The 21,696-nt window shown below is 45.7% G+C and overlaps 1 protein-coding gene across 1 annotated transcript in view; it reads right to left on the minus strand.

Moving 5' to 3' along the window:
- Positions 1–21,696, minus strand: part of ARID1B (AT-rich interaction domain 1B) — a 322,235-nt gene that overhangs the window by 195,443 nt on the left and 105,096 nt on the right. Inside the window, exon 3 of the mRNA XM_049765312.1 lies at positions 12,294–12,440. Within this exon, the coding sequence (XP_049621269.1) occupies positions 12,294–12,440 (147 nt within the window). The remainder of the gene's footprint in view (positions 1–12,293; positions 12,441–21,696) is intronic.

The raw sequence follows: 21,696 nt of genomic DNA on the forward strand, positions 1-21,696 counted from the left end.
CCCTAGAGGAATCTTTTTGTTTTGTTTTGTTTTAGTTATTTGGGTCACACCCCCCAATGTTCAAGGCTTACTACTGACTTTGCACTTAAGGATCACCCCGACTTAGCCTCCTGCGGCCCCCAGGTAAATTGAGTTTGAGACCCCTGCAAGTTTAAGTACTACAAGTATTGTTACTATAAAACTCCTTACTTCCTGGCTTTGTTTTGCTGGGTTTCTAGTATTCAAAAGAAAATAATCATTTAAAAGAAGGGGGCACGCTGGATTTGTGGGCCACAAATTGTGTACACAAATAGCACAAATAGACCACAAATAGTACAAAGAGATTATTTCTGACCCTGGCAGTACTTGGGGGACCCTACACATACCAGGGTTTGAACCCAGGTTGGCTACACGCATGCCTGGCCTACCCCTGCACACTCTTTCTCTCTCTGATCCTGCTCCCATTTTAAAATATTTTAAATGTGAAAATGAAGAGCTTGATCAAACAGCTATCCCATGCAGTTAAGATTCCCAGTTAAGGGGGTTGGAGAGATAGCACAATGGTAGGGTGTTTATTTTGCATGTGGCTGACCTCAGAGGGACCCAGTTCAACTTCCAGCATTCCATATGGTCTCCCAGCCTGCCAGGGTTGATTTCTGAGTACACAGCCAGGAGTGACCCCTGAGTGCTGCTGGGTATGGCCCAAAAACCAGCCAACCAATCAATCACTCAATCAATCGATAAATTTTTTTTTAAAAAAAGATTCCCAGTTAAAAATTACAAGCACTTAGACTGGAGAGATAGCAGGGCATTTACCTTGCACACAGCCAACCAAGGACAGACAGTGGTTTAAATCCCAGCATCCCATATGGTCCCCCTGAGCCTGCCAGGAGTGATTTCTGAGCGCAGAGCCAGGAGTAACCCTCAGCGCCGCCAGGTGTGGACCCCCCACTCCCAATCACAAACACTGAAATAAGAACATCTGGATGTTTCCCATCCATTGTGGAGAAAGTTAGGAAGCTCAGCCTAGCTCTTTCTTACTAGTCCTCATGCTAATGAACCAGAGCAAAGACACAGGTAGCCGTCAGGACCACCTCTCTTAGGGGTCAGTGGGATTCCCACACACAGTTTGCTTTATTCCTCAGGAGATACTTCTGCCCAACCTAGCTCCCATTTATTTATTTTCCTGTTTTCCTTCCTCCCTCCCTCCCTCCCTTCATTCCTTCCTCCCTCCTTCCTTTCCCTTCCTTCCTTCCTTCCTTCCTTCCTTCCTTCCTTCCTTCCTTCCTTCCTTCCTTCCTTCCTTCCTTCCTTCCTTCCTTCCTTCCTCCCTTCCTCCCTCCCTCCCCTCCCCTCCCCTCCCCTCCCCTCCCCTCCCCTCCCCTCCCCTCCCCTCCCCTTCCCTTCCCTTCCCTTCCCTTCCCTTCCCTTCCTTATTTATTTTTTGTTGTTGTTGTTTTTTGGGTCATACCTGGCAGCACTCAGGAGTTACTCCTGGCTCTATGCTCAGAAATCGTTCCTGGCAAGTTTGGGGTATCATATGGGATTCCGGGATTCGATCCACCGTCCTTCCGCATGCAAGGCAAATGCCTTACCTCCATATCATCTTTCCAACCCCTATTTTTCTGTTTGTTTTTTTTTTTTAAACTTTTTCTTATTGTATTTTGGAGAAGAGCAAATGATATAAATGAGCATGCAATTGGGTGGCTTTGTATGCACAAAAACAGCAAAGCCAAGAAATTCTATCTGCCCTTGAAAGGCAGATTGAGAACCCCTAGTTCACGTGCCAGCAGCCCCCAGCTTCATGCAAGGGGCCAAGGCCCCAACAGGGGTCCCTCCAAGAACTCCAACAAGAGTCTGGAGGATGAGAAATGAGTCTGGGCAGAGGCCCCTGCTCAGACCTGAAAGCAAGTGAAAAAGTTTTCTCCTTAGATGCTCACACACTCTTTAAACTTAAAAGGAAAGTTCCCTCCAGCCATGGTTCAAAGTCTAAGGCAACTGCAAACAGGGTAAGGAAGAAGAAAGGACAGGTTGAAAGGCGAGGCTACACAGTGATCTCGCCATCAGACAATGTGCCAACCCGCATTCCCATGGCCAGGGTAAGAGAGCTAAGAGAGCTCCTCCATTAATATCTACACTCTAAGAAGCAATGAACTAGAAATGTCCTTGTCTCGCTCAGTCCTGGGGATGAAATCTTAGCAAACTCATCAAGTGATTCAACCCAGGTCCTTCTATGGTTAATCCCCCCCATATAGAACAAGAAACAACTTTATACGGCCATTGTCTTGGAATTAATACTTAGGAAAGGAACTGAGTAGCTAACTAAGAAACAAGAATGGAAAAGAACAATGTTCACACCACATGAGGCCACCCCAGTGTGCTCTAGATACTTTTCAACATGAATGACCAAGATTTGAACAACAAGTCACCTGATTCTGCAGTCCTTGGGTACCCTCCTTGGCAAAATGGGGCATATTTGCCACTTTCCGGCTGTGGCATCTTTTTCTGAATGCTGGAGATCTACGTAAAGTGGTATCTCATTCTATCCTCTCCTAAGTGCTCAGACAATCAGATAATCAAGTACCCACTGAGCTCAAAAGGGATAAAATGTCTGCCAAAGGCCTGTCCAGCTAGTCTAGTCCTAAGACAACACAAGGAACTGCATCTGGAACCACTGAGAACATGACGACATCACCAATAAGCACCTTCTAGAGGCTGGCTCTGTGTCGTATGTGTCCCTGAGAGGTGAGGGAGAGTGGCCTCTCTGCTTATCTGTACAGAATCTGTCCCCTGCACACTCAAATTGTTTTTCAGGATGCCCCCAAGAAACTCTGGCCAAGCCCCAACTGCAGTTCAAAGATACTCAGGCCAGATAGTGTGAGCCACTGAAGTTCTGACCTGGAAAACTCTCCCCAGCATTGAGTGGCTTTTGCATCTGCTAACCTTCTGCTTGGAAATGTTCCTAGCATACCTTGGGACATGAGCATTTCAAAGAGCCACCATTTCTCCTAAGTATCTGAAGGGATTCTATCATTTGGGAGATAGAGAAGGAGGGATATAGGTATGGAAACTGAATATAGAAAAGCCAAGTCTCCACAGCGCTGTTTGCCTTGCAAGCAGCCGACCCAGGACCTAAGGTGGTTGATTCGAATCCCGGCGTCCCATATGGTCTCCGGTGCCTGCCAGGAGCTATTTCTGAGTAGATAGCCAGGAGTAGCCCTTGACCACCATCGGGTATGGCCCAAAAAAACAAACAAACAAAAACAAAACAACAACAAAAAGAAAAGCCAAGTCTGGAATTGGAGCAACAACAGAATGAGAAGGGTGTTAGTCTTTCATGCAGCCAACCCAGGTTCGATCTTCAGCATCCTATATGATACCTCCAGAGCCTGCAAGAAGTCATTTCTAAGTACAGAGCCCTGAGCACTGCTGGGTGTGGCATAAGCCCCGCCCAAAATCCCCAAAAGAGAAAACTAAAATGAAAAGCCAACTGGGTGGGTGGGTGGGGGGAGCACAGCTGTTGACTGCTGGAATTAAGGCTCTTGCCTTACATGTAGTTATTCCCAGTATGATCCTCAGCCCATGGGAGGTCGAGGGCACCGCAAGGAGGAGCCATGAGCAGTGCTGAATGTAACCTCCCTCCCAATCCCAAAGCCAAGCTTACTGGACTGGAGAGAAAAACTTCAGGGTTAAGGTGCCTTACGTGCAGTCAGCACCACACACAAGTACGGCCTTGAGCATTAGCAGGTAGAGCCCAGGGAAGTCCTGGCACTCAGAGCTAGCCCAGCACTGGCCCTCGGGCCCTGGCACTGAGAAGGGAGGAGTGAGGGAGACAAGAAGGGGTGCAGCAGTCATCAAAAGCTTCTTCAGACCTGTGCCTGGTGTGGACACAGAGATCTTGGGGAGACTGAGGTATACAGGGAACAACACAGGAGAGGGTGAGGTACAGAAACCACAGCACTACTTCCTGCTTTGCCTTGCCAGGATCGAAGTTTTCAGGAATTGAAGTGCTAGATGCACAGGGGAGAGACAGACACAGGAAGCCAGTTTTCAGGGACAGTACAGGCAGTGGGCTGAGGCAGGGGACACCCATGCAGGAGGAGGTTTCAGAACCTGAACATGCAGACCAGACAGAGAGCATAGCAGTGTATGATAGCTCCACAGTCAGTTCTGCCCTTGCCCCAGCCCCCGATGGGCACTGCCAGAGTGTCTCAGCAGCACGAACCCCTCAGCTGGAAGGGCTGAAACTTGCCAAGAGGGAAGCATGGATCCCTGGACAGATGTGGGAGGAGTGGGAGACCCAAGTAAGAGATGTTCTGAAGTCCTGGGTAGGTGGGTACAGGAAGGGAAGGGGTGCCTTAAAGGGGCGAGGTGAGCTCAGGATGTTGGTCAGCAAATAAATTTTTTTAAATTTATTTATGTAGTTTTAGTTTGGAGGCCATACTCAGCAGTGCTCAAGGATTACTCCTGGCTCTGTGCTCAAAAAAAAAAAAAAAAAAAAAAAATCAATCCTGACAGGCTTGGTGGATTCTATGGCAGCTAGGGGTCAAACATGTTTCAGCCGTGTGCAAAAGCAAATGTCCTGGCAGCATGATATTGCTCCAGCCCCAAGCAAATAAGAATCTTTGAATAATGGAACTAAAAGGCAAAACAAAAGCCCATGATACAATATTGGGGCCAGAGAGATAGCATGGAGGTAAAACGTTTGCCTTGCATGAGGAAAATCGGTGGCTCGAATCCCGGCATCCCATATAGTCCCCCGAGCCTGACAGGAGTGACTTCTGAGCATGAGGGCCAGGAGTAACCCCTGAGCGCAGCCGGGTGTGACCCAAAAACAAACAAAACAAAACAAAACAAAAAAACCAACAACAATATCACACCTGAACACCAACAAAGTCAGAACCACAGCCTTCTGGGACCTGCCTCTAGCCGGAGTCTCACTCGGAACTCAAAGAGTTAGAGACCAAAGGCAAACTAGGAAACTCTTAGAGCAATGAGACCAAAACTAAAGCTAGGCAAAAATCTCAGGGCATTGGTCAGTTCCATTGTTTCTTTAAGTTTGTTGAACATTCATAGCATTTCCTATTCGTAGCATTTCCTCTCTGAAGTCCTGATCAGCAGGTAGGTGTTGGTTGGGTCTCCAGAACTAGCATCTTCAGTCACAACTGTGGTGGGTTTCAGTATATTTTTCCATTGTTAATTTTGACATATAGTACTGTTATTAAGTGTTGTGCTATAGCTCCTTGACTGGAAGAAATGTACAGTCATGGAGGGAAGAGCAGTGACTGTGTTCTTACTGGTCTTACACTCAGCTGAACTCAAACTGGGAATTTTTCTCCCCCAAACTATGCCCACAACAGACAGGCAAGCTGGATCTGGGTTCATGTACACATTCCAGAAGTCAATCCAAACTCTGGTCACTGCTCACGACTGCGGGTCTTGCTGATCTCAGTCGCGGCTGAACTCACACTGGAAATTCCCCTCCCAAACTCCCAGGAAATCAATTGGTCAGAAAGGTACTTAAGAAGAAACTTTTTCATCTCACATTTGGCTTCATCAGAACAAAAAATGCCAATTAGGAAAGGTAAAAATGTGAATCAGTGAGCTAAAAGCAAAGACAAAAAGTAAGAAACAATTTTAATGAGATTTTCTCCAACACCAGAATGTGCTGTGTCTACATATAACCCACTGTGTTGGGTGATTTTCCAGGCACTCCTCACCAGGTCTCCTTCCAAGCACATTTCCTTCCTGTGGGTTCCCCCCACTGACTAGCTGTCCTCCCCCAAGTCTTGTGCCACCGTGTCCCCATTTACACGGCTTTCACTGTGCCCCAACTGAAAACATGGGTCTTGCCACAGTCCAATAGCTTTGCAATAGCAAACCTAGGGGCAGATCAATCAGGGTGAAAGAAGAAAAAGGGAAACCTCAACTTAAAGGCCTTAATTCTAGATGTCAGAGAAATTCAAGTAATAGACACTATTCCACAGCACTTCATGTTAATGAACTTGAGAAGTCAGGTACAATGAACAAATTTCTAATATATAGGAATATATGTAAGTAAAAAGTATCAGGAAGAAATTCAAATATGAAGATAAACAGGGTAAGGACCAGGGGAGGAAGAGGCAAGGCATGGGGTTCCATCTCAACTTCCAGGGGTCCTTGAAACACTGACAGGGATAGTCTCAGAGGCCCCGGGGCGCTGACAGAGTGGCCCTTGTTGACCCCAGCACACCTGATCTTCAGGCATTGGATTATCGAGTATTTCCAAAAGCAGGTGGGGTGCTCTGAGCATTGTTTAGGAAGGAATGATTGAAGAAGAAAAGAGGGGAATGCAGAATAGGAGCAGCTAAGAATTCAAGGCCCCACAAACTATTATGGTTCTACACATATTACTAGCACCATTTCAAACCCAGGGCACTCCAAGCCTCAACATAAATTTTCCCCATCAAATAAATCAGAAATGGTCTCCAAATTCAGATGGGCCTCGCATGGATAATCACTATTCAAAAACATTCATGCACATATTTTAAGAAAACCAAATAAATCAATTCAGCAATGTACAAAAGATGTTTCTTTTACTAGAACAAAACCTTGTATAAAAAGGTTTATCTAGAACACATTGGTTTAGTTGTTGACAAAAAATAAAACGAAAATAATATGTAACCTACCTATCCCCATAAAAAAACAACCCAGAGAGTGGTTATCTCAAATAAGATAAATATATACATGAAACAAAACTCATCCTTTCATGGGGGAAAAATAACCTCAGCAGATGAGATCAAGAAGCTTGTTTGCAGGCCCGGAGAGATAGCACAGCGGTGTTTGCCTTGCAAACAGCCAATCCAGGACCTAAGGTGGTTGGTTCGAATCCCGGTGTCCCATATGGTCCCCCATGCCTGCCAGGAGCTATTTTTGAGCAGAGAGCCAGGAGTAACCCCTGAGCACCGCCAGGTGTGGCCCAAAAAACAAAAAAAACAAAAACAAAAAAACAAACAAACAAAAAAAACAAACAAAAAAAAGAAGCTTGTTTGCCCACTGGTAGGGGTACAATCCCCTCTAGAAAGAATAAATACGACATTTGTGTTAAAGCTAAATGCTTTTCTTTAATAAGAGGGACTCAAGAACAGATGGGTATCTCTAACCACTCACTGCAGAACTAAGCTGGCCTGCCGAAAAACATGGGGGGGGGGGCGCGCAAGAAAAATAAAGCCAATCTATAAATGATGAACCCTGCAGAACTGAAGAGTTCAAAATAACTAAGGTACAAGTTCATCATTTCTGTGTGTATCCATAAAAACTGAGGAAATGGGGACAGGCAGGCCAATTGCCTTGCACATGGCCACCTGAGCTTGATCTCCAGCATCATGTATGGTTGTTTTCCTGAGTATGGCCAGGCATGACCCCTGAACACAGAGCCAGGAGTTGGGTCTAAGTACTCTGGATATGGCCCAAAACTGAGAGTGAGAGAGACAGAGATATAAAACATTGAATTTTTTTTTAAAGACACAACTATCTAAGAATCTAAGATGTGATCATTCCCTGTGCCTTTGTGCCAAAACAAACAATATGTAGTAAATGTGCTTGTGCCTACATGGAGGCAGCCTAGGGTAGTGGGTCAGAAACTGGAGATACTGGTGGAGGGAAGGTCACACTGGTGGTGGCCCTGGTGTTGGAACAACACTTAGTGCTTGAAATGACGGGTTTTATGAACTTGGTAAATAAATCATAATGTAATACAATAAAAATAAAAGACAGAACACACAACTTTACAACAAACACAAAAATATAAGTCCTAGAGGAAAAAAGTCCTAACCGAGAGGACTGCAGTTGTATCTGAAGACCGGTGTCCAAACAAGGACTGAAAGGCACCTGACCAGGAGGAGAGAGGGAAAGAGAAAGAGAGACAGGAGCAGGAGAGAGGTGGAGCCAGGTGCAGGAAGGCACAGGCAGGCACTGGCTGAAGGTCCTGGACAGAGTCAACTTTTCACAACCAAAGTAACCAAACAGCTGCCAATACTGGCCTCTTCCCACTCCTACTCTCATTCTCTCAGTGGCTCCTACCCTTAGCAGATCCCCAGCTTCTTGGGAGCAGCTGACCCAGTTTCCTCTTTTCTCCAGGATTCATCAGCATATGTTGCCCCCAATCCAGGCAAGGCCTATGTGCACCATCCTGACCCATCTGAGTCTGGCCAGCAGTCTCCACTCGCTTCATCCCAGGAGCAGAAATGGACCTGCAAGGGACCTTCGGTTCTCTTGTTACTGCTCATTTACTTGGTTTATTTATTTATTTATTTTTGGATTTTGGTCACACCCAGTGGCTTCTGGCTCTGTGCTCAGAAATCACCCGGGGCAGGCTCGGGGATCATATGGGATTACGGGAATCGAATCACCATCCATCCTGGATTGGCAGCATGAAAGGCAAACGCCCTACTGCTGTGCTATCACTCTGGCCCCCACATTTACTTGGTTTTTAATCTGGAGAATTGTTTTTTCTGGGGAGGCACAAACCACACCTAAAAGGACCAGACTTTGCTTTCTAGAGATACTCTGGAATGCCTGAATCCCTGGAAACCACAACCGTGTCTGACAGTTGGATCCTCTGACTTAGCTACTAAGTGGGCCCAATTTTTCTGCACCTTTGCCCATACAGAGAGTAACAAAATTGAAAATGTACCCAGAACCTCTGCAATTAAGGTGTAAGGACTCAAAAAAAAGAGTTCCCAACAAACTGGGCCATCCTCAGAATGTACAACATTGACCATGCTTTAAAAAAAAATCATAGATAGCTGGAAATGATCACTCTTGACAAGAATTAGGTGCTGAAAGGAGATAAAATGATATGCTTGATATTCTTAAAAAACAATATTGCAAACCAGTGTCTCAACGGGGGAATAAAAAAGAAAGGAAGTGAGAAAGATGTGTGTGTGTGTGTGTATGAGAGAGAGAGAGAGAGAGAGAGAGAGAGAGAGAGAGAGAGAGAGAGAGAGAGAGAGAGAGAGAGAGAGAAGCCTCAGGCAGGAGAGGGCGGGAAGAAAACAGCGACATTGGTGGCGGGGAAATGTACACTGGTGAAGGGTGTTGGACATTTCCATGATTTAAAAAAAGAAACGAAAAAGAGGAAAAAATAAATTCTGTGTGTGTGTGTGTGTGTGTGTGTGTGTGTGTGTGTGTGTGTGTGTGTGTGTGTGTGTGTGTGTGTGTGTGTGTGGTAACCGATGACCTTCTGCATGAAAGGCAAACGCCTTTACCTCTGTGCTATCTCTCCGGCCCCCTGAAAAAATAAATTTCTATCATAGCTCTGTACATACATACAACTTTTGTGCTGAATATTGTATGCAAATCAATCAGATCACAGAAGTATCCATCAAACTGGGTTGTGCCTGTAGTAGGGCTTTAAATACTTCCACGAGGAGGATATTAAATAACTAATTGCCATGTGGCAGCTTTCATCAGTGCCTGCTTCACCACGGAAGGAAGTTCCGCGCCAGGATTCTTGAAGTAAATGACAGGCACTCAGAATCCTTAATCAAATTGGTTTTACAATCAGAGATTCATTTTCACGCGCTCCAGCGAAATAAGTAATGCAATCTCTCTATTGAGTCCTTTTTAAAATTTCATGACATGACAAAACTTTCTCTGTCTATAGAGAATGTCCACAAGGGTCTGAAGATTCTTGGAAAAAAGAAAAAGTCTGTAAATTTACATGCCAAAACCCAGACACTCTTCTCTCACTGCACATGAAAAAGAGATTAAAATGTTAGATAAAAAAATCCACAACAAATTTTAAGAAAACACCTAATAACTCTGGATTAATGCATACTGTAACTGCAGCACCCTCTACATGATGCCAAAACCTAAAAACATACACTATTTAAAAAATTCTATATGCTTTTTAATTTAGGTGCTATTCAAACTTATTTCAAAAGCTCTTTCTTATACTTATGTCACAAGCTCTCTTTGAGACTCAAATAGCCAAAAGAATATAAGGGTCACCAATAATTCCCAGGTAGCCTAGTCTGGACTGATTCCTCTGTGGCCTTCTCAGAAGGGGAAGAAAGGGCAGCAGATTTGCCCTTTCTGCATGAACTACAGCAGCCCGATGCCACCCCCCATACCTACACCCTCCAACAGAAATAGCCCAACTCTGCAACTTAACCTTATCAAACGGTATCAAAACATATCAAACTTCCAAGCCTCCAAATTTGTTTCAGATCTACAGATCCTGGACACCTCAATATCTTATGAAATCTGATGAGAAAGTTCCATAGTATATCCCAAACTTAGTGAGTCTAAACAGGAACACAGAAGCTTAATTAGAACCAACCATAGCCCAGTCAATCCTCTGACAAAAACTTTAGTAACACCATGGAGCAATGTAACAATCACTTCAAATTGACCCCGGTTGATCTAAGTTTTGATCAGCCCATTTGCCTTTGTGTTGTAACAAACAATAGGAAGTCAATTTGTCTGTGCCTTGCATGGGGGCAGGTTAGGGTGGAGTGTGGAAGATTGGGGACACTAGTGGGGGGTCATGCTGGTGGTGGGAGTGGTGTTGGAACATTGAATGCCTGAGAGGACTGTATTATGAACAACTTGGTAAATCAATGTCATAAAATTTTGGAAGAAAATTAAAGACACCCACCTCACAGGGGAAATGAATGCAACCACTAAAGAAAGTATTTACAAAATCAGCAGAATGATTAAAACTAAGCTTCATTAAAATACATATCATACATATATGCATATATATATGGTGGGCAGAGAGAGGAAACAGGCTTATTTTGCAGCAACAACTGCTTTATTTATTCATTGTTTTGGTTTTTTTTGGAGGTCACGCCCTGCCATGCTCAGGGATAAGTTACTTCTGGCTTGAGGGACCATATGGGATGCTGGGATCAAACCCGAGTTGGCTGAGTGCAAGTGAAAATCTGACCACTGTGCTATCACTCCAGCCCAACAACTATGGCTTTAAAATGTGGAAGAAGCAATAAAAACAGCAGTCCTGGGTTAGGGAAACAAGACAGCATAAGTAATAAAGCACATGCTTGACATGTGCCAGGTCCCAAGTGCTATCCCTGATATGAGGGGTGCACCAAGCACTGCTCAGTGGGGGCCTCAGGGTCCTGTGAGCATCGCCAAGCCAGCACCATCAGCCCAGGCATCCCCACTGGTGGTGCCCCAGGATATTAATATTATTATAATAAAGGGAAAAACACACAGGGCGATGGCACGCATTTCCCTGACTCTGCCCAACCCCCCAAAAGAAAGAAGAGTCCGAGAGAAGAGAGTGGGCAGATTACTTTGACATGAATGAGCAGAAGCTCAGCCCGAGGCTGCAGGACCCAGAGAGAAACCCAGCTCTGCCATACCCCATGCTGCAGTCCCCAAAAGATGCGCCACTGAATCACATACAGATGTAGTTTCTCTACAAATCCTGGCAACTGAAATATAGAGCATAATAACCTCTGGGGTACTTAACGAGGCTCATTTAAACAAAAACAGCTTAATATACTTCAAGTACACTGTTCCCTTTAGTATTTTAATATCTAGGAATTGAGGTGATTATCTGTTTATAACCTAGCTTAATAAGAATAACACTGCCAAAGGCAATGATAGCTTGATATAGTTGTGCTTACCATGAAAACAAACACAAACACCCCAAAAAAATCTCAAGAAAAATAATCATGCATGGGGACAGAGTACAACAAGTAATGTGCACTTGCCTTGCATGAGGCTGATCTGGGCTCGATCCCTGGCATCACACAGGGTACCCTGAGCACTGCCAGGAGTGATCCCTGAGCATGGTGGAGTGTGTCACCAAAACAAAAAATAAAAAATAATAAAAACTAAAAATTGACCATGTATGTGTCAACTAGCAAGATAGGAAAAGACAGTTAAGCCCATTTGCTTTAAGAAGTCTCACCGAAGAAAAGAGCAAAACATAAAGAAAAACAAAACAGAAACAATCATGTATGGGGCCAGAGTATAGTGGGTAAGGTGCACTTGTCTTGCATGTGACCTACCAAGGCTCAATCCCTGGCATCCGTAAGAGTCCCCTGAGCACTGCCAGGAGTGATTCCTGAGTGCAGAATGTCTTGATATAGTGGTGCTTTTGTGGGAGACTCCCAACACTGGGCAAACAGGAAGATGGCATGATAGGCAATTTCAGCCAATGAAGTTCAGAAGCATCTACATGGAACTGTCTCCCCCACCCTCCAATCTTCGACAGCTTCCATGACAGGGAGAGGGGCCACCGAGCTGACCATCTTCTGGTCATGAGCACAGGGAAAGGATGCTGGGTCGGCAGCACTGACCTGCTGAGCTTGGTACCTCTGCGGGGGCTGGGACTGCAGGTACTGCGCCTGCGGGGCGAGGTGAGGCGGCGGCTGTTGGTTGTAGTAGGCCGGCTGGCCCTGCTGGCAGTACCCACTCACACCTTGCTGTCCATACTGAGGCGGCATCTGGGGAGACAAGGAAAGGAGAGAGTCAGAACATGCAGGAACCTCAGTTGCAAACAGGTTGGGATTTCCTCAAACGTGGAGGGGCTTTGCTGAGCAATAAAACTTGGTGTCAGTAAGACTGTTCATTAGGTATTATGACTGGCGTGCCTTTGGCCTACATGCCAGTGTGGTTGAAAGATCTTGGCTTCTGAAAGATTCCAGAAAGGATGGGGATACAATTAAGTGGTCAGGGGCATGAGCTTTTACACATCCTGGGACTCAAATTTGAATACCAGCAATGCATCTCCCATCCCCTAACAACCACCACCACCACCACCACCTGTGCCCTGAAGGACCCTGTGGCACTGCACAGATGCTCTACTTCCACTGAGCGGTCTGGCTCACACAGCCAAGCATTCTGAGAGTGGTACCAAGGCAGTGGTCCTCAAACTATGGCCCATGGGCCACATATTATATTTGTATCTGTTTTGTTTCTTCATTGCAAAATATATACGCAGTGTGCATAAGAATTCGCTCATAAGTTTTGTTTTTACTATAGTCAGACCCTCCAATGGTCTGAGGGACAGTGAACTGGCCCCCTGTTTAAAAAGTTTGAGGACCCCTGCTCCAGGGTATGGGAAATTCATTGCTCACCAGGGCCAATATATATACACTTTTTTTCAGGTGGACCATTCTGGTGATTTTATACAAAGCTAGTACAAGGGAAAGCAGCAAAGTCTGACATTCAAAAGCAGTTTCTTGGTGAAGCTGGAGTAATAGCACAGCCAAGTAGGGCATTTGCCTTGAATGTGGCTGACTTAGGGGCAATCCTCAGCTTGGTTCCCCAAGCCTGCCAGGAAGTGGCCTGAACCAGAGTGATAGACTAGCAGCAGGGAGGGCATTTGCCTTGCATGTGGTTGACCTGGGTTTGATCCCTGGCATCTCGTAGGGTGCCCTGAGCACTGCCGGGAGAGGTCCCAAAACCAAAACAGAATATAAAATCTCTCTCTCTCTCCACCCCCTACACACACACACACACACACACACACACACACACACACACACACACACACACACACACACACACACACACACACACACACACGGTTACCCCAACAACAGCATCAACAATCACATGAACCCCCAATGTACTGCATAATAAAACGAACCACCCAAGTTACCTAAGAACATTATGGCTCTCTTACAAGCAAGGTGAGTCGCAGGTGAACAAACAGGTAATGATGGAAACCCAAGCGTTCTGTGCTGAAAATTCCATATACGCAGAAAGAACTGGCCTGAACCAGTCTTTTCAATCTCAGGATTACAAGAGCCTCGAAACCCTTGAAATTCAATGGAAAAGGGGCCTTCTTGTCCAAGGATTACATCACTGATCAAAATTTGCAATGAATGTTGTCAATGAGAATCTATTTTTTTATTATTTTATTTTATTTATTTGGGGGGGGGTCAAACCCAGCAGTGCTCAGGGGTTACTCCTGGCTCTAGGCTCAGAAATTGCTCCTGGCAGGCTTAGGGGACCATATTGATGCCAGGATTCGAACCACTGTCCTTCTGCATGCAAGGCAAACACCCTACCTCCATGCTATCTCTCCAGCCCCAAGAATCTATTTATTTTTTAAATGGTCTAACTGGGAGGACTGGAGGGAAAAGCAAGATGGATGGCCAGCATCATACTGGGGTTGGGGGTGGGGGACAGAGACATTACAGCTAATGCCACAATGTAGCCCAAGTGAGGGCCTGGAGAATCAGGTGCCAGTAGACTCCAGGCTAGATTCTGCTCATCAGTTCCAGACACATGAACTCACTAGAAAATACTGAATGGACAAAGGTGAAAGGAATTAGATAGTATACTATCTCTATACACTATACTCTAAGGAAAATGAACAGAGCACATTAAAGGGGAACAGGCAAGGAGTTAAAGTTCCTATCTATTCTGCCCAATATGCTTTATTTTCAAGACTCACTGGCAATGATCATTGACTTTGGGGCCCAGTGACTCACTGATTTTCACCACCACTACCACCCCTTCATGGGTCTGCAGATGGAAGAACAATCTGGGCTGAAAACCAATCGTGAGCCAGTTTCACTATTTATTATACAGTGGCATCTCTCACAACCCATTCGTGTTCCTGCCATAAGCAAAGCCAAATAATTTCCATAAAATGCACATCAAAATGCCAGGATGCCATCACACCACTGCCCCAGCCTGTTGCTGTGCAAAGTGTGACCCATGTTTGCATGACTCAGCTCTGTACCCAGACAACCCCAATGTTGTACTTCTCCATCTATACTCAAGTGACCTCGACTTTGCATACCTCCCATGTTTACACATGTGACATGTCCCATCCATCTCTCTAGTGAAGTTTGCATGTCTTGAATCTGGAGTGCATGGAAGCACGTGTTGCAGTGCCCATCTGCTCACACAGCTGGACCAGGCAGCTGCATTTCAGCCCTGGACTTCTCCGGCTCACAGAATCCCTGACCCAGTATAACCCAAGTGAGGATGGGAATCTGCAGCAGGACAACATGCCAGAGGACACACTGCTGTAGAGGGCCACCTTGGCATAGCAGCAAAATCAGGAATAACCTTCACCACTTATTCCCCTTGCTTAGTCTTGGTACGAGGCAGGGACTGAGGAACTGACTGACAGTTGGTGACAGTCCAGCCCTGAGGGAGCCACAGTGACCAACCATCAGCCCAGCGAGGTACCCCCAGAGGCCAGCCTGGCACCTGCTCCTGAGTGCCTAGGAGGCCAATTCATGCCCTTTGATGGACACTTGTGATCCCTTTAGACACGCCGCTGCACCCTTTCCCATCACACTATCTGTGACTATGAAATAGGGTGACTTACAGAATAACAGAGAGGCAGTGGCGTGCACCCCAGCCAGAAAGAACTAAACCCTCTTGGAAGGAAACACTCTGAGTTAGCAGTTTGTGGAAGCCTCAGTGTCTTGTGGACATTGTCAGATGCTGTCTATCTTGTCTATTTGCTGCTCTAGCCACAGTTCAACTAACACAAGCAGAAACAGAGCAAGGTGGCCTAGAACTCTGGGCAGAAGCTGCTACTGCTGATCAAAATGCCAGGACAAGGTGCTTGCTCTGGTCCTGTGTTTCCTGCACCAATCACTACTTTGAAGATGCTATCTGTGGGACTTCCCCTAGCACCGTGGGGCAAACCACAGTTGTGAAACATGAATCAACATGCTGGGCTCCAGGACAAGGGCGCCCAGAGTCTGCCTATGTATGCCCAGAGTGGGGCCCAGTTCATGTTCCCATGCACCCACAACCCCCAAAGCAAGTGAGGCTGCCAGAGTGGGTCTCTCAGGCCTCTGTGCCCAATAGCACCCATCACTTTGACTGTAAAACCCCCAACCTGTTCTACTGTAAAGATGGGAGACTCACAGTCAAAGGACGCTGAAAAGCTTTTTCCTGCCTCAGGTTTCGTGAAATCAATCTGGGCTAGAGATTTTAATTCACTCTGGTTGGGGTCGGAGTGGAAGTATAGAAGCAGGTCAAACACTTGCTTTGCATGCAGCCCACCCGGGTTCCATCTCCGGCATCCCATAGAGTTCCCTGAGCTTGCCAGGAGTGATTCCAGAATGTAGAGCCAAGATTCAATCCCTGAGCACTGCTGGGTATGCCCCCCTCCCCAACAAAACAAAACCCCCTACACAGCTGTTGAACATACTGAGATGACCACAACTAGGGCGATTCCCAAATTGGGGTAGAAACAATTCCTCTTCACCTCAAAACCTGGCACGGGTGGGAACCTGCTCACTAGCAAAGTGAAAAGAAAATAAATGAGACCAGAGAGATAACAGCAATAGGGCATTTGCCTTGTACCCAGCTGATCCAGGACGGATGGTGGTTCAAATCCCAATATCCCATATGGTCCCCCGAACCGGGAGCAATTTCTGAGCTCATAGTCACGAGTAACCCGAGTGCCGCCGCCGCCGGGTATAATTCCCCCCCCCCAATAAAATAAATGGGGGCCAGAGCAGTGGCACGAAGAGACAACACACCTGCCTTGTCGGCGCTAGCCTAGGATGAACTGTGGTTCGATCCCCAGGTGTCCCTTATGGTCTCCAAGCCAGGAGTGATGTCTGAGTGCATAGCCAGGAGTAACCCCTGAGTGTCATCGGGTGTGGCCCAAAAGTCCAAATAAAATAAAATAAAACAAAATAAATGATTTAAAAGTGTAGAGGTATAGTGAGAAATTCAGTGTGCCTTGTGTGAAAATGTCAAAACAACCTCAATAAGGGGTGAGGGATGATTCAGTCAAGTATTGCAGGAGCATTAAAGGAAATAAATTTCTCTGGATAATATATAGTAGACTGCAAGAAGTACTGTATATGGGTTATTGTGGCAGGACCTACAGGGACGTAAATTACACTATGTGTAGGTATAGCTTACAGTATTTTAAAATGAAATATATACTGCTTAGAAGAAAATCAGATAAAATTTTATCCACTGCTTTGGGGTTTTCAAGTTTGGTTTTTGGGCCACACCCAGCATTGCTCAGGTGTTACTCTTAGTAGTGCCAGGGGGGGAGGAGGGACAAAGGAGAATCCTGTGGGATGTCAGGGTCCAAACTCAGGTCAGCTGAGTGCAAGGTAAACAAACACCTTCTCTATTGTACCACTGCTCTAGCCCCATCCAACTGTCCTATTCATATACCTGGAATAAATGAAAAAAATTCCCACAGTTTGCTATCTTTCTAAAAGTTTTCAGAAGGTATATTATAATAATTTGTCTTTCACAGAAGAAAGTTTATTTTTTGTTTCTCACTACAGATTTGTGTCCCTCCAGAAAAACGGTGTATAAAAAGGGAATGCAAAAGGCAGTGGAAAAATCTTACATTTATAACAGCCACATTTGAGCCATCACGTGAACTAATTCTGCTGGCTTCAAGGTCCACAGAAGATGAAATGCTGTTGTTCAAGCACAGGAGACAGAAAATTCCCCATGGCAAGGAATCCAAATGCTTGGCCACAGTGGGGCTGATCCGACTGTGTGGGGAAATTTTATTACGTCAATGTGGGTCGGTCAGAAATAATGTGCGAAGAGGGAATAAATAAAATTTACAAGGTCAAGAGCCTTCAACTCTCCTGTGGTCCATGGACCTTAAGCTAACAATCACAATGGAGACTTTCTGTCTCTATGTAGGTGCTTTCTCCTCCCTCACCACTTTCTTACTTTAAAAAAGGAAAATAAACAGTCCCGAGGCTTGTGCAGGAGGGTTATCGAACCAGGGGTGGGGGTGGGGGTAGCCAAAACAAAACTGCAATTTCTTGAAACTATACCTTGATGTTTGAAAAAACTACAAATGGGCAAATCCAGGCCAGGAGACCCAGAGTCACCTCTGTTTCTGTGGGTGCCCTGGGCTCCTGGCATAAGTGGGTTTCAGAGACTGGAAATAACCCCTATCTAGAATGAGTGTCATTTCCCCATGGGCTCAAAAGGTCCTTAATGCTTACCAGAAAATAGATGTACTTTTACGTATGTGGGATTACCATAAAGAATTCTCATTTGCCAACCAGTAATACTATTTATTTATTTATTCATTCATTCATTCATTCATTCATTTTTATTTTGGCGCCACAATTGGTGGTGCTCAGGGGTTACTCCAGGCTCTGTGCTCACAAATCGCTCCTGGCTTGGGGCACCATATGGGATGCAGGGGGATCGAACCGTGGTCTGTCCTAGGTTAGCATGTGCAAGGCAAATGCCCTACCACTTGTGCCACTGCTCGGGCCCCCCTTTATTTTTTAAATGACAAATTTGTTTTCTGGAAATTCCTTAGCAGGAATTAAATGTGAATTAATTGTGAATCTGAAATTAAGATGCATTATATATAATATGCATATTATTACACATATATAAGCAGGATATTAATGCATATCTATACAAAATCTTGGCTTTCTTTACAATTATAAATCACCTACAAGATTTTGCTCTTGGATGGAGCCATAGTACGGGGGGAGGGTTTTTGCCTTGCACGTGGCCAACCTAAGCTCAATCCCCAGTATCCCAGGAAGTGATTCCTGATTACAGAGCGGGTGTGACCCCAAAACCTAAAAAAGATTTGGCTGCCTGTGCTATGTCCATGTCCACTATATTTAGCAGATCACAGCTTTTGCAAGCCAGAGCTGGCCAGAGAGCCAGCCTGTACCAAAAATACTCTCTATGGCTGTGGGGGCCAATGAGAAGCCAGGGCTTCTCCCAGCCTCAATTTCAAAATCAGGGGTATGTCCTGAGCTGCCTTTACTTCCAATGTCGTTGCTGTCATTGTCATCATCATCATCATGAGGAGCAGCAGCAGCCTCATCACCATCATCATTCTATTCCCATGAATTTATTCGTACCCTTCTCAAAAGAATGTACTTCCTAGTCTAAGCTTCCCTCGAGGTTACCAAGTTCTAGATCATCTTTTTCCATTCTGCAACAGGTTCCAACCTCAAGTTTTTCTAACACTCACTCCTCCCATCCTCACTAAGGAGCTAGTGCATGGAATTTAGCAAACGAGGATGTGGTCAAGCCAAGCCAAAGACTTGCTTCTACCAGATGGAAGATCCCAAACCAGCCACTCCCTCCCATACTGCCTGTGGGTGACTACAGTCGTGCCTCTCACTTAGTCACTACTGGGGAGCACCAGTTGCAAGCTTGCCTTGAACAGAACCTCTAGCACACTTTGTACATGCTCCTCCACACATATCTCGGGCATTTCTGACCTGGCTTTCCAGGCCCATCCATGAGAGGTGCTTTTGCTGAGGGATCTATGCAGAGCAGGCACCCGCGGTGGCAAGGCGCCCTCTCTCACTCATTTGGAAACAGAGCAGCACGACAGTCTGACTGTACACAAATTAACGCAGAAGTGTATAATTGTAGTTTGGGCTCAAGTGCCCTAATTAAGACACTTTTACTCCTGAGGATCACTGAGGACCTTTGCCATTACCAATCTTATAGTCTCCCGTTTGCCTTTGGACGAGACAGGAGCCTCGCAGGAAGCCCAGGCACTGGAGACACAGCAAATGTGATGGCTCAGGGTGGTGCCTCTCCTCCCAGATCCTGCAGCTCACAGGCAACTTATCTCTGATGCATGGAAGGGGGTGTGGGATTGGTCCCTAACGGCAAGACTGTTGTTGATTCCAAGGACCTTCTCTTGGAGGAAACACAAGCTAAGGACAAAATGGTTCTGGATTAGTCACAATAGCCCAGATCTAGCCAGTGCCCAAGAACAAAAGAGTAGATAAAAAGAAAGCCTGTGATACAACTATACAGTAGAATACTACACAGCTGTTAGGAAAAATGAAGTCAGACATTTGCTTAGATGTAGATGGATATGAAGAGTATTATGTTGAGCAAAGGAGTCACAGGGAGAGGGCAGGCATAGAATGGTCACACTCATATGTGGGGTATTAAAAATATATATATATATGGTAAAAATACCCAGAGACAATAGAGACAAGGGCCAGAAGGACCAGTCATGGTAGAAAACTTGCCACAAAAAGCAGGTAAGTGCAGTTAAGGCAGAGAAGGGACCACTGTGACCATGAGAGTTGGAAACAATCACTCTGGAAAAGAACTGTGTATTGAAATGAGGGAAAGTGATGTGCATTATACACCTTCAGTAACTGTATTGCAAGCCATAGCATATAAAGAGAAAGGGGGGAGGATGAAGGAGAGAGAGAGAGAGAGATTGAGAGAGAGATTGAGAGAGAAGAGAGAAGAGAGATTGAGAGAGAGAGAAGAAAAATGACTGCCATAGAGGCAGGTGGGGGGAGGAGGGAAGGGAACTGGTGATGATGGGAAATGTGCACTAGGTGAAGGATGCTGACATTGTAGGACTGAGACGCACCCATGAAAACTTTATAACCATATCTCATAGTTATTCAATATAAGAACTTATAAATGTTGCTGTCGTTTTGGGGCCACACACTGTGGTGTTCAGAGTTATTCCTGACTCTATGCTCAGGAATCAGTCCTGGCATGTTCCTCAGGGGATCAACCATATGTGATATCTTGGATCAAACCTTGGTTAGCTGTGTGCCTTACCTACTGTACTATCACTCCAGCCCGTATAAAAACAATGATTTTTTTAAATTCTGGAAGCAGATTCCTCTAAACCTAAAGAAGGGGGCAGCAGCTGAGTGCCCAAGTAACAGGGGCAGGAGAATTGTGAAGGGGACAGGTGCCTTTCTGACAAGGAAAGTTGTGGGAGAGCCAAGGTGCAGGTAACTCCACTTGAGTCGGAAACAAAAACTTGGACTGGTCCAGGACAAAGCCCAAGTCACTTACAATGAGAGCCTCATACTGTGTGTGCACCTGGCACCCAGTCCACACTCTGCCTCAATTTGGAGCTGCAGTTGCAGGCCCTCGGAGCAACGTCTAAATAGAAAAAGGCCAGCTGTGCTGACAGAAGCAACATTTTCCTAGAAAATGTGCCTGAAGAAAAGAGCGAGTGAGCAAGTGCAAGAGAAAAGGCCCGGGAGCTCCCAGAGCTCACCCTCATTCCAAGGAGGCCCACTCAGGTGCCATTTGTTCCATGATGTGCACGAGTCACTGGGAGATAATTCACATTTTCCAGCCTTCCCTTTTAATTCTTGCTAGATTTGAAGCAGTGAATGCAAGCTCTGAGTGGTTCCATTAAAAAAAAAAAACTAACAACAACAACAAAACCCACACCCAATAACATGGGAGAATCCAAAGTCAAACAGCACATCCGAGCCTTGAGCACAGGTTTTCGAAGAAGACCTGGACATGTTTTTTTTTTTTTGTTTGTTTTGTTTTTATTTCCAAGGCTTCCACATGTTCACACTTTCAAATCCACCCCTGGATCTGCAGGTACATGGTCAGGACTCTATACTGGAGAGTCCAGGAGGTGATGAACACTCAGCACTGAAGGAGACTACAGCGGGAGCAGGATTTGTGCCTCACTGCCCTTCTGGCCAGAGGGTTCTAGTTTTATCAGGCACAGAAAGAAGAGCCTGAAGTGTCAGAACCTTCCAGAGCATTTCCCAGAGCCCCTTATCTGAGGTTCACTGCTGTTGGCTCAACTCAACTCCACCATTTCAATTCCATGACTACAGGGCTTGGGCGTGGGAAGACCTGAAAGGAGATAGGCTCTTTGGGACATGAGGACAGCCCCGTGGGGGCAGAGTGTGTGGAAGATGCCAGCCGGTAGCTGCATGGGCTGCGGGGCAGGGCAAGGCACGCTGCAGACCTCCACTCTGAGCTAGACACCCAGCAATGGAACTC

The sequence above is a fragment of the Suncus etruscus genome, chromosome 18 (assembly GCF_024139225.1).
Source record: "Suncus etruscus isolate mSunEtr1 chromosome 18, mSunEtr1.pri.cur, whole genome shotgun sequence".
Taxonomy (NCBI): Eukaryota; Metazoa; Chordata; class Mammalia; order Eulipotyphla; family Soricidae; genus Suncus; species Suncus etruscus.